General features: G+C 50.9%; 2 protein-coding genes across 9 annotated transcripts; one reads left to right on the plus strand and one right to left on the minus strand.

Annotated features, from left to right (window-relative positions):
• The first annotated feature begins 1,000 nt into the window (after positions 1–1,000).
• On the plus strand, positions 1,001–4,639 carry MRPL24 (mitochondrial ribosomal protein L24). Its single transcript, XM_082462546.1, has 6 exons — positions 1,001–1,122; positions 3,176–3,417; positions 3,498–3,593; positions 3,806–3,909; positions 4,178–4,308; positions 4,409–4,639. Exons 2-6 carry the CDS (start codon positions 3,235–3,237, stop codon positions 4,543–4,545), a joined length of 651 nt encoding a protein of 216 aa, XP_082318672.1. The 5' UTR covers positions 1,001–1,122; positions 3,176–3,234; the 3' UTR covers positions 4,546–4,639.
• A 333-nt stretch (positions 4,640–4,972) lies between these two features.
• METTL25B (methyltransferase like 25B) lies at positions 4,973–11,901 on the minus strand (the record flags this gene model as incomplete). 8 transcript variants are annotated; one of them, XM_082462422.1, is made up of 8 exons in its annotated part: positions 4,973–5,311; positions 5,742–5,926; positions 6,343–6,827; positions 7,296–7,439; positions 7,674–7,736; positions 8,199–8,391; positions 8,544–8,668; positions 11,743–11,901. In XM_082462422.1, the coding sequence occupies 8 exons, from the start codon at positions 11,899–11,901 to the stop codon at positions 5,190–5,192; spliced, it is 1,476 nt and encodes a 491-aa protein (XP_082318548.1). In that variant the 3' UTR covers positions 4,973–5,189. The 8 variants fall into 8 exon arrangements, with proteins under 8 accessions (XP_082318548.1, XP_082318554.1, XP_082318555.1 ...); XM_082462428.1 differs by having other exon boundaries at positions 8,199–8,351; positions 11,743–11,823; XM_082462429.1 differs by lacking the exon at positions 11,743–11,901 and adding an exon at positions 11,084–11,212 and having other exon boundaries at positions 8,199–8,306.
• Positions 11,902–12,552: the final 651 nt, after the last annotated feature.

Consider the following 12,552-nt stretch of genomic DNA (forward strand, 5'->3'; position numbering starts at 1 on the left):
TCAGTCTGTTAGAGATATCTAAAATTCTACATGAGGGCAAAGTCACAGAATACTGTGCCCAGTATTCTACTTCTGCCCAGCCACTGTTTAACACAGTTTCCCCCATAAACACCTGGGAAAGTTTTTTTTAAAGTTCGCACAAGAAGTAGGGTGTGGGACTTCCCTGGTGGTCCAATGGGAAAGACTTCCCGCTCCCAATGCAGGGGACCTGGGTTCGATCCCTGGTCAGGGAACTAGATCCCGCATGCATGCCACAACTAAGAACTCCGCATGCCGCAAGGAAGATCCCATGTGCTGCAACTGAGACATGGTGCAGCCAAAATAAATAAATAAATATTAAAAAAAGGAAGAAGAAGGGTGTGAGAGGTGACAATATCAGCCACAGCTCACAATAGCCAGGGAAGTTAGGGTGTTGGGGCTGGTTGTAGAAACAACTTTGACCCTCAAGGGTAAAGCTAGGGATGCCCGGTACTGATAACTGGTGATGAGGGTCGGGGAAGTTGATAGCATGGAATCCTCCCAATACTCCTGAATTAAGTGGAATGGCTGGATTAGATCCTCTCTGAGGTTTCTTTCAGTCTGACATTTTGTGACTAGATCATCAACTGGCATTGGAAGGGCCCACGTTTCATCCCTTAGTTTAGAAAGCCTATGACACTTTCTTCATCTGCCTTGGCTCCCTCCAGCAGAGGGCGGGCGGGGAGAGTATTGACTGTAGCCTCACTAGAAAGAGAGGCCCTCTGCTTTGAAGAAGCCGCAATCACCTAGAAAATGGAGCCGTCGTCTCTAGTAACTACAATTCCCAGCGGCCTCCACGCAGAGCACGTGCAGGAATGTGCCAGGCGCGATAGCATATTCCGCGTTGCCTTCAACTCCCGACGTGCTTCACGGTGCTCTTAGGCTTCCTTGATTTCCTACAAGGCCAAATTTCCTGTTTCTCGCTTGCTTTGCAGCAGCGGACTACAACTCCCAGCATGCAGAGAGGCTAGATTATCGTTGTTGCGCGTCCATTGTACCATTAGACTACTTTTCCCAGAAAGCCGGGGGATGCGGTGGGGCGGGGCTTAGGTCCCACGTGCAGAGGGGACTGGCGGAGGCTGTGGGGCTCAGCGGGAAGCGGAGGTGAGGACAGCGTGGCCCGGAGGTTTGGCAGCTTCTGGGCTGGTCCGGGAGCGGGAGCGGGAAGGGCCTTCCTTTACCCTGGCATGGCTCAGTCGCCTCGTCCGGGGTCTCCCTGCTTCGGAAGCTCGGAGCGGGTGGTTGCTGAAGACTGGTGGGAGATGGACATCACCCGTACCTAAGATGGGGCCGGCGGGGCCTTTGGAGCCGGGGTCTGAGGGAGCAGACGCTCTACCTCACTACCTAGCACGGCGCCCCAGAGCGCGCCATGAAAGCCCCACTGCTGAAGGGCACCAGCCTCTCCAGGATTTGGAGGGAAAAAAGGAAAAGATCTAGGGGGCTGGCTTTTTTTTTTTTTTTTTTTTTTGGCCGTACTGCGCGGCCTGCGGAATCTTTGTTCCCCCACCAGGGATGGAACCCGTGCCCCCTACAGTCCTTCATTGGAAGCGCAGAGTCTTAACCACTGGACCGCCAGGGAATTTTGCTTCTATCAAGTCATATGAACTAGGGCAAGTCACCAGCTCTCAGGGCCTTGGTTTCCTCGTCTCCTGTCAACCTGTCACCAGCTCTCAGGGCCTTGGTTTCCTCGTCTCCTGTCAACCTCCCGCGGAGAGCAGTGTGAAGATCAAATGCTGGGAATAGTGAAGTTCCCAGCATTAGACCTGTCACATAGTAGTCCTCCCTAAGCGTTTTTTGATTCTGAATGGGAACACCAAGGCCCTTAACAGTCATCCAGCATTAATTAAAAATAATATTAGGTCTTTTCCATATTGAAAAGTATGGAGAAGAAAAATGACCTGATATCTCACTGTTCAGATAAACCAGTTGATGTATTATTTTAAAGGTACGTGGTTAGAAAATGCAAACGTTATGGAAAGGAACAAGATGGAAAGTAATAGCCCTCCCAAACTTCCTCATCTCCAAAACAAGTACTTTATTTGTTCCCTGTTGCCTTCTTGTAAATATTTATGTCTGTGATAGAATATATATTTTTAAATTTACCCAGGAAAGGATAATAGTATCCACATGATTCTGTACCTTGCTTTGTTCAAATGTTAAAAATAACTCGAATGACAGAAACAACCCTGTAAAGTTTTATGGATGATGAAACTGAAGCTCAGAAGTCAAGTTGCCTAGGGTCACAGAATAAGTTGATGGTGGAGCAGGGACTAGAAGCCAGGTCATCTGATTCCCAGTCCAGAGCTTTTAATGTCATTAGAGTGCACTTTAATTGTACTTTGAAGTTAGGCTTCATTCTTAGCTATGAAACAAGGTTAATGGTACTTCCTTCATCAGTTGTCCTTGGGCTTAAATGAGATGATACAGGAAAGCACTTAGCATGGCAAGTGGAAGGTAGCAAGTGCTCAGCAAACTGAAGCATTTATTATTTTTGCCTTCAGTTGTCTCACCGCCCTATTGGTTTAGTCCATTATCCAAAATTGGGAGGCTTAGAGTACATACTTAGTTTGGAAATGTAGGACCCTATAATCCTAGAGTCTGGCTCTGGGTCCTTTTCCTTTAGAAGAGAAACTATCTTAGGGAGAAGTGGTTATTTCCTGATTGCGATTAGGAATTGGACGTTGTGTAGGGACATTTTAATCCCAGTTTTTATCTCTGCCACCTGTTTGTTTGTTTTACCTTATAACTGCCTGCTTTTTGGCTTTATGTCAGTGTTTTGTCCATTACTTGTTTTCTTTTCATCTTGCTGTTGGTGCGTTTATTAAATAACTTTTTATTGAGTACCTACTACATGCCAAGCCCTACTGGGATCTGCTGGATTCAAGGGTGATCTAGATAACATGGTCCCTGGCCTCAATGAATTTTTGGACTTTGAAGTCAGATATATGTGGCTTTGAATGCTGATTCTCCCACATAGTAGCCTTATGACCATTGACAAGTCACTTAACTTCTCTGAGTCTCTATCGTCATCTGTAAAGCGAAGATAATATCTTGTGAGGATTCAGTAAGATCAAGTCCATTGAGCCATGAAGTAAGTGCTTAAGAAAATGTTGCTTCCCTTGTTTCTTTGCCCCCTTTTTTCTGTCCTACCCCACAGCTGACTAGGAAGATTTCTGGGTCTTTCGCCGGCCAGGGGATTTCTCACAGCCTCCAGCCATGCGGCTCTCTGCTCTGCTGGCCTTGGCATCCAAGGTCACTCTGCCTCCCAATTACCGCTATGGGATGAGCCGCCCAGGCTCCTTGTCAGACAAGAAGAAGAACCCTCCAGGGACTAGGCGGCGCCGGGTGGCTGTGGAACCTATCTCTGATGAAGACTGGCATCTGTTCTATGGGGACAGGGTAAGAATCTCAGATGGGGTAGGGTGGCGGGGTGCTCCTGGGCAAGGATCTCCCTCCCTGACGGTCATCTCTTCCCACAGGTAGAGATCCTAGAAGGCAAGGACGCTGGGAAGCAAGGCAAAGTGGTTCAAGTTATCCGGCAGCGAAACTGGGTGGTCGTGGAGGGGCTGAATACAGTAAGTGAAGAGTGAGGATGGTGACGCTCAGGAAGCCTGTGCCATCCGTCCCTGTCCATTAAGAGCAGCACAGGGAGGCCAGAGACTGGCTGAGGGGATGGTGAGACAACTGAACCTTTTACTTTTCAACTTGGGTTGAATGCTCTGAGTTGTGGTAGACAAGCCCCCTTCACACCTCCTGGGTTCTGATAGCCCCCTCCTCTTTTGGACAGCATTACCGCTATATTGGCAAGACCGTGGATTACCGGGGAACCATGATCCCCAGCGAAGCACCGTTGCTCCACAACCAGGTCAAACTTGTGGATCCTGTGGACAGGCAAGCACATGGGGCTCTGGTCCGAGGGTTTCTTGCCCTCTGAGTCCACACAGCTATTAACCATATTTATCCAAAGGGAGTGGTGGGTTGGATGTGCTGGAAATTGAGAGGGGCCATCTCATGGACATGACCCCCCATAGGAAACCCCAGTGCAGGGGTGGCAGAGAAACAAGATGGTGACCTTAGTGTTTTTAGTCACTGATTTTCGGGTTGGAACATAGGAGGGAGACCTAACTCCCTGACTGGCCTCACTTCTTCTATCCCCTAGGAAACCCACTGAGGTGGAGTGGAGATTCACTGAGGCAGGAGAGCGGGTACGAGTCTCCACAAGATCAGGAAGAATTATCCCTAAACCTGAATTTCCCAGAGCTGATGGCATCGTCCCTGAAACATGGATTGGTGAGGCTGGGTGAGGCGGCAAGAAGAGGGGGGTGGGAGGAGTGGGAGTAAAGGATGTTAAGAAGCCTTCCCACCCATCTTCTTTCCTCTGGCTCAACAGATGGCCCCAAAGACACATCAGTGGAAGATGCTCTAGAAAAAACCTATGTGCCCAGTCTAAAGACACTGGAGGAGGAGGTAATGGAGGCGATGGGGATCCAGGAGACACGGAGACATAAGAAAGTCTATTGGTATTGAGTCTGGGGAGAGCTGCTTCTCCCCTCCTTGTCTTAGCCTTGAAGGTTGGGACCACCTCTTCTTCAGACTCTAATAAAGAGCCTTGGGTCCTCTGTGTGCAGCTGCTGTCTTTTGGTAGACTGGCACCCCTAACCCCTGTTTGAGGGACTGAGGGAGGGAGCATCTGTCCTGATGTTATGACAAAACCTGGATAGAAGTTAGCCAGCCTTAAGGTGGTCCTCCCAAAGGGCAGGGCCTGCAGATTCTGGGATGGAGATCTAAGGGAGAGACAGCTTCCCTCCATGGAGACCTCTGAGTAACAAGGTGCTACCTGTTAGGGAAGACAGTGGGGATTGGGGATGTGAGACCTAATGTAGCACCCCTGCAGGATTTGGTAGGGAGGGTCCATGTCTGTCCTTTTCTATACTTAATAGAAATGATAGAGAAGTAAAGATTTCAATTTTTTAATAAATTAAAAATAAGTTTTTGCATAATATTACATAACACACAGAGGGAGAGAAAGGGTATGAAGCTGAAGGTTTGTAGGGAACCAGGATTCCACGGAGGATGCTGGTTCTCTGGCTGAGGAGGTGAAGACTCCGCCACCCAGTGTGGTACCTGGCAGTTTCAGATGGGGTCGGAGATATGCCCTTCCTCAGGCTGTGTCAGCTGTCTTCAGTCTCCAGAACAGAGAAGGTCTCACCCAGAGGCCTTTTGGTGGCCACCAGAACCAGGTTTCTCGGAGAGAGTTCGGGGCTGAAGATGGGCAGAAGCTCAGCATGGAAGCCTATGAGAAAGGCAGGGCTACTCAGAAGGGGAGAAATGAAACAAACTCTTAGCCACTTCCTGCTTAGCTTGTAGGCATAGCCCCTTTTCCCCATGGGGGAGGCTCGAGGGGGTCTAAGGAGACCCAGCTCTCTCCAGGAACATGAGTGCCCAAGACACTGACTCGGGAGGAGGCAGTCTGCAGCACATCATAGGTTCTCAGTGCCTGGGATGCTGGCTTAAAATGCACCTCAGGGAGGTACCACCACAGGCTGATTCAGTAGGAATTTGCATTAACAAGTTCCCCTCCCCCCATCTGACTCTGAAGCAGCTGGTCTGAGAATCACCACAGCGAGGAACCTAGTCCTGGCAGGTGCAGGGGCCAGGACCTGAAGGAGAGCCCTAGAACTCCAGCCCCTCTGGCCCTGGGTCCCTGCTTTGGCCACCCTCACCCTGCTCCTGAAGGTAGAGCAGCCGGTCCAGTAGAATCAGTGTCTCCACCAGCGGGGCCAGCAGCAGGGCCAGGCTGAAGAAGGCCACCACACGGTTCTCCTGGGCCTGGTGGGCCCGAAGGGCAGCCAGATTCAGCGGCAGGTGGGGGTCAAGCCCCACCCGCTGTAGCCCCCGCTGCACGTATCTGTGGGGTCAGCCACAGACAGCACTCAGTTTGGTTTTAGAACCCTCCTCCCCCATTCAAACTGTCCATTCCTAATTCAATTCCAGCTGTAACAGATTTGCCACCCTAAGGTGCATTTTTAAATGTTTTTCTGGCTGTGAGCTGTCTGTCCAATAGCAAATCAATCCAAAAATTTGTTTTCAGCCAAATCTGTCCAATTATTTAGCCATATTTTTAGCATTTCAAAAACTTGATAAAAGAGTGACAACTGCCTTTTAAAGAAAGTTTGAAGCTGCCTCAGAACTCAAAATCACTCCCCTCCTCCCAGCACATTTAGATTTTCTTCAGGACATGCTAACAGTTGAGGGTGGGAGGGGAATCATACCTCCAGTAGTTGATGCCCCCCTCCTCACGCCCCCCCAACTCCCCAGCCTCACTCTTCAATCTTGAGCTCGTGGACCCTGGGGATCCCCTGCACGCCTGGCCGACGGAGCTCGGGCCGGGCACGCCGGATGACCGTCTCCAGTGCTGCCCGGTAGCAGTGGGTTCGCAGGCCAGGGCCTGCTTTCTGCAGCCGCTCAGCGTATTCCTCCAGGGCGTGGCAGGCCCCCTCCCGTAGCCTGTAGGGCAGTTCACGGCCGGGCAGCCCAGCCACCCACTGACTCAGTGGGTAGCCACCGGGGTCACTCAGCTTCATGTAACAGCAGCCCACTGAGGCCAGGGCCGCCACCTCGGGGCAGCAGGAGAAGTGCCTCAGCAAGGCAACACTCAGATCCCCACAGGCATGGAGGCCTGTCAGCAGCAAGCGGGCCTCACTCTGAGGCGAGTTCTCCAGTGGAAGCAGAAGCTCCTCACACAGGGCCGTGGGGTCTACCCACCTAACCACATGGTGGGGGCGGTGGCGAGGGCCAGTATGGACCACCTGTGGAGGCAGGACAGAACGGAGGCAGATGGGAAGCCGGTTTCCCGTCCCCGTGCCACCTCAAGCCACGGGAACAGATCTGTCCTCTTGAGTTCCTTCCCAAGGAGGAAGGTGGGAGAGAAACTGGGGCAGAGGAGAAAGTGGGACTTTAAGTCAGGAGATGGGATAGAGTCTGGGTCTGTCATTAGTAACTGCAGGTCTTTTCATCTCTGAGCTTCCTCATTTGGCCACTTTTTACAGGTGGCTGTGAGAAGAATGTATCGGTGTGGAAAGCACTTTTTAACTAGAAGGTGCCTTTAAGATATGAGGGGGCTTCGGTGAAGGAGGGACCTTGGGAAAGGGGTAGCAGAAATAGGGACACGCCATCTCAAGCTGAGAAACTTGAAAGAGGGAATTCAGCCTTGGTGCCCAATTCCAGCCAAGCAGACCCTGCTCTCACGGTCCTGGCTGCAGGAAGGGCTGGTCTACCTGTGGGTTCCGCTTCTCTTCTTTCTGCAGAGCCTGCAGGAGCTCCTGGTCTAGGCGCTGGGCTCTCTCCACCAGTCTCTGATCCCCTTCAATGCTCTTCACCATCAGCCCCAGCCCCAGGGACATGAAGCGGGAGAGATGGCCCTGGAGTCCCGAGAGGGAGGGTGGAGACAGCCCCGTTCAGTGTCCTCTCCACTGTCCCCCTCCCTATCTGTGGTTTGGACACCTGGGTCCTAGGCCCCTAGAAGGCTTAAATTCTGCCCAGCTTACTTCTACCACTCCTTAGCACCTGCCTCCCTGGGCCTGTGGCCTGATAACCTGTCTTCCAGCTGTTCTATCCCCATGACAGAAAACCAGAACATTAGGGGTCTGGCTCACCTGGCCTGAGCCTACATCCACAACTTGGGTGCAGCCTGTGAGGTCACTCAGCTTCTTCACCAACTGAAAGAGGAGGGAACAAAGGTCTCCTGGCCATTGGTGTTGGCTCCCAGGGCAAACACCCATAATGAGGGTGGAGGAGCTGAAGATGGCAGAGGAAGATGGGTAGAGGGAAGAGACGAGACATGGAAACCACAATGGGGTGTGCTGACCCCAGGCTCAGGCTACTGTCTTTGCTCCTCTCAGGCTAGTGATTCAGTCTCCTCCACAGAACAAGAGCCCTGCTGTGAAGCCATGAGCAGATTGTGAAGGTTATCAGAACAAGACTAAGCCAGTGATTCAAATATAGCCACCAAACAACCCGGCAAAAGGATGAAGATATGATTATAGTGTATCTGCCAAGGAAGGGACCTTCTAGGGCCTCTGGTCCTGCAGGTGGTATAAGGTGCCCACACCTTTGTAACCCATAGGCTTAAGGAGTCCCCAGGCTCCCAGATACCACCTATACCCCAGCCATCTCCTCACCTCTCCCAGCCTCCGAATCTCATGCTGCTTCTTGGGCCTGACATGTTTCCGGAATGGAGCTGTCAGTCGGGAACTCTGGCTGGGGTTCTCCAGGAACTCTGAGGGGGTCTGAAACCCAGGCGTCCGGGTAAAAGCCAGGGCATAGGCTGTGGACTTCAGGGCCAGCAGGGTGAGTGGCCACACCGACCTGTACCTGAGATAGCCCACCCAGGCCCCCAGTGAATAGTCCCATTGCATCCTGAGTGTGCCAGTTTACAACCCAGGAAGCCCTTGTGAGACTCTGAGCAATGGCTCCCTGCAGGGCTCAGCACCAAGTCCCCCAACACAAGTCCCTCTTGCCCATACCTGGCCACTTCCCCTTCCCCAGGCATCCCCAGCAGCAGTGTGGCCAGCTGTGGCGGGTTCAGTCCATCCAGGGCTTCCTGCCATGAGCAAGGGAGTGTGCCCCATAGGTTGTCTGTGAAAAATTCCTGTAGGGGAAAGGGAGAAGCAATCAACAGGCTACTACTCTTCCCATTCTTCCCCGCCCCACTCAACACATGGCCACTGGCTGCAACTAGCAGGCACTTCTACCCATTGGCTGTCATCTCTTCTCTGAAACCTGCTCTAGCCTCCCCCTCCTTCCTCTGAGCCCAAATTGCATTCTGGACACACCTCTCCTTTTAGCAGTGTCCCCACTTATTTATGTGTGTGTTTCCTCCACTCAACTAAAGGGCAGGGATGGTGGCTTCACATCTGCATCAACACCACAGTGACTGACACCCAGTATTTGTGTTACCATCTAGTAACCTACCATTAGATGTGCCAGACATTATATATGTCAGAATGTTGGGGTGGTTTTTTTTTTTGGCCGAGCTGTGTGGTTTGTGGGATCTTAGTTCCCCGACCAGGGATTGAACCCAGGCCCTTGGCAGTGAAAGTGCCGAGTCCTAACCACTGGACCACCAGGGAATTCGCTGCCAGAATATATTTTTATTCATTCATTTATTCAACACAAATTCTGGAGCTTTGGTTAGGCACCAAGTTCTATCCTAGGCTCAGGGGATACAAACAATGAAGCAGACAGACAAGATCCTTGCTCTTACAGAGCTTACATTTAAAAAAATTATTTCAGATAACATCAAATGCCACATAGACAATAAAACAGTAACAATGGAGAGTTTGAGTACTATTTTAGATAGAGTGATGAGGGAAGACTTGTCTGAGAAGGTGACACTTGAGCTGAGACTTGAATGATGAACAGGAAACAGCACATGTAAAAAAATTCAGGCAGTGGTTGCCAGAGGCAGGGGGTGGGGGTGGGTAAAATGGGTGAGGAGGGTCAAAAGGTACAAACCTCCAGTTACAAAATAAATGTCATGGAGATGTAATGTACACCATAGTGACTATAGTAAATAATACTGTATTGTATACTTGCAAGTATTGTATACTTGAAAGCTGCTGAGAGTAGATCTTAAAAGTTCCCATCACAAGAAAAAAATGTAGCTATGTACGGTGATGGATATTAACTAGACTTACTGTAATCATTTCACAATATATACAAATACGAATCACTATATTATACACCTGAAACTAAAATGTCAATTCTATCTCAATTTTTTAAAATTCAGGTAATAGCAAACACTTACAGAATACTATAATATGCCAGGCACTGTCTGAAACATTTTACGTATATCAATGCATTTAATCCTCACAATTACCCTATGAGATAGTACTATTTTTATCCCCCATTTTACAGATAAGGAAACCAAAGTACAGCAATTAAGTATTCTAAGTCAAAAAGCTAGTAAGTGGCACAGCTGGGATTTGAAACCAATTTGACTCTAGAGTTCTTGCTCTTAACCACCCTACTCAGTTGCCTTTCTGTGGAGGAAAAACATTCCAGGCAGATCAGTAAGTGCAAAGACCCAGTGTAGTACAGTGAATGTGGGAGAGAATGAAATGTGACGGGGTTTAAAAGGGAGCAGGGGACAGATCATGTAGGGTTTTATAGGTAATGGTAAAGAATTACAATTTCATCAAAGAACCTAAGAAGCAAGGAAGTGTCCTGGTGAGATTTACATTTTTAAAAGATTAATCTGGCTGTTCTGTGAAGAACTGGGTATGGAGGAGAGGAAGCAAACACAGAGATCAGTTAGGAAGTAGTCCAGGAGAGAGATGATGTTGGCTTGTCCTAGGGTGGTAGCAATGGCAATGGAGACAAATGGGTGAATTTGGTATCTATTCTGGAAGTTGAACCAATAGGACTTGTTGAAGGGCTGGATCGTAGATCAATGAAGAAAAGAGCTGAATCGAGGATGGCTTCTGGGTTTGGGAGCTGAACAATTCAGTGGATGCTGGTGCCATTTATACATCATCTCATTTATTCTTCACAATGATCCTTCAAAAAGAGATCCATTTTACGACTGAGGAACTGGGGCTAGGAGGAATGTTTTTTTTAATGCCTAAGGTTAACACAGTAGGGGAGGCAGGATTCTAGTCCAAGTCTGTCAACTCCGAAGTTGGAATTGTCCATTACACTGCAAAGCCAGGAATTTATTCAAAGCTTGAATGAATGAACATGTGTGTTCTCGAAACACCTCACATGTTCCTGGGAGAGTTCAACGTAGCTGCAGCAGCATGGCTCAAATGTCCATGCATTTTATTACTTTGGACTTGAGAAGGTTAGAAAAACAACCTAGATGCTAAAACTATTAATATTTAGGTCATCTGAAAGAAAAAGGAGGTGGGGGGGCTGCCCCAGCTTTAACCCTTTCTTGTACAAAAGACTGAAGAAACGTATTAGAAAAGAGATCAGAAGCTAACTCTCTACATTCTTCCCCTGTCGTGGCTAGGGAGCCACCCACATAACCAGGAGCACCCCACCCACAACCCTGTGGCCTCACGATGACGTAGGCGTCCAGAATGGAACGGTAGAGCGTCACGACCCGGGTGAGGTTCACAGCTAGCTGCCTCCTCGCTTCGTGAGAGAGGCCACGGGCGGAGACCCCCGGCATTCCGGGGCCCAGCCGGTGGCGCGGGGAGGGAGAATGCAGTGAGGAGGGAACCTGGGTCAGGACCACGCGGGTCCGGTACCCGGGCTGGGCTCAGCTCTGCAGGACCGGAAGAAAGCGCTCAGAATCCGGTCCCAGACGCTGCCTTTCCGGGATTCGAGGTTGGGGTTGAAGACTTGAGACGCCCTCCTGACGTCACAGGCCGCGACGTCCCACAGCCCGAAGCTGTCAGCATTGGATGCAAACCGGGAGGCGGTGCCAGCGCAGTGACGCCACAGAGGCGTGCCGCGGCGACCACCTCACGGAGTGGGGCGGGCCAAGTTCCAGGTCCCGCCTCCAGATCCCGCCCTTTCCCGTACACCTCCCTCTTCTACCGGAAGTGAGGCCCAGGGCCTCCGGCACGCTGCAGTGCCAGTTTGTAGCGGCCTCCGCACACCTTCGAATTGTACCTCCACTGGGCTAGAGGGGCCGGGGAGCGCATCCCGCCCCCGCCCCCACCCACGCCGCCCCCTCCGTCGCAGCCGCCGCTGCCGCTGCCGCTTCTCACACACTAGGAATCCTTGGCCTCGCTCCCGGAGGCAGGGGCGCTGCGGGTACGCGGGCCCGGCCTCCGGCGCGTTCCAATCCGCGAGCCTGCCGGCTCGGGCCTCGCCGACGCGCGCCAATTTCCGCATCCGGCTCCTGGCGCTTCCGGTCTTAGCGGGGCCCATCTGGGAGGTAGGTGTGTGAGCGTGGGAAGCTGGCTCCGTGGCGTGGACGGCCCGAGTGTGCTGTCCCCAGCCTCGGTTTTCCCCTCCGCTAATACGTGTTGTCAAAGGTCCTTTCTTGGGAGAAGGACTTGAGTGAGATGCATGTGGAGATTTCCCCCACGTGGAGACGAGGGAAATGGGTGCCTGAATTTGTATCTCTGTCCTTGGGTCCCGCGCTGGGTAATTCAGAGGTCAACTATGCCAAACCTGTGACTGCCTTCGAGCATACTTAGACGTTTCTTCCCTGGGCAAATGATAGAACTCACCTATTCTGGCGTTCCAGATCACAAGAGTTTCAGCTGGTTGGCCCTGCAACCCCCTCAGTTTACAAATGAGACTGAGATCTAGAGAGGGGAAATGGCCTTCCTAATACCATACTGCTGGAGAATTGTGGGGCTTCCCTGGAACCCAGGCTTCCTGGTTCAGAAGGAAGTCCTCCTTCCATCATTTCACATTTCACATTATCTGAGAGGTTACTCTGATGTCTTTCCTCTCTTTTAAGTCCTACGGAGATGGGTCTTATCTTACTGGTTCCCAAGCCTATGGATTCCGTTATCAGGATCACTTTCTTCCCCAGGGTATACTACAAACCTCCAGATGTTGGCCTATGGG

This window comes from Balaenoptera physalus (assembly GCF_965194825.1).
Source record: "Balaenoptera physalus genome assembly, chromosome: 1".
NCBI classification, from domain to species: Eukaryota; Metazoa; Chordata; class Mammalia; order Artiodactyla; family Balaenopteridae; genus Balaenoptera; species Balaenoptera physalus.

What these genes read in the sequence shown, in the direction of transcription:
- MRPL24 (XM_082462546.1), top strand. Translation starts at nt 3,235, where the DNA reads ATGCGGCTCTCTGCTCTGCTGGCCTTGGCATCCAAGGTCACTCTGCCT. An exon ending in TCGTGGAGGGGCTGAATACA is followed by an intron (nt 3,594 to 3,805) that starts GTAAGTGAAGAG and finishes TCTTTTGGACAG; the next exon opens with CATTACCGCTATATTGGCAA. An exon ending in CGTCCCTGAAACATGGATTG is followed by an intron (nt 4,309 to 4,408) that starts GTGAGGCTGGGT and finishes CTGGCTCAACAG; the next exon opens with ATGGCCCCAAAGACACATCA.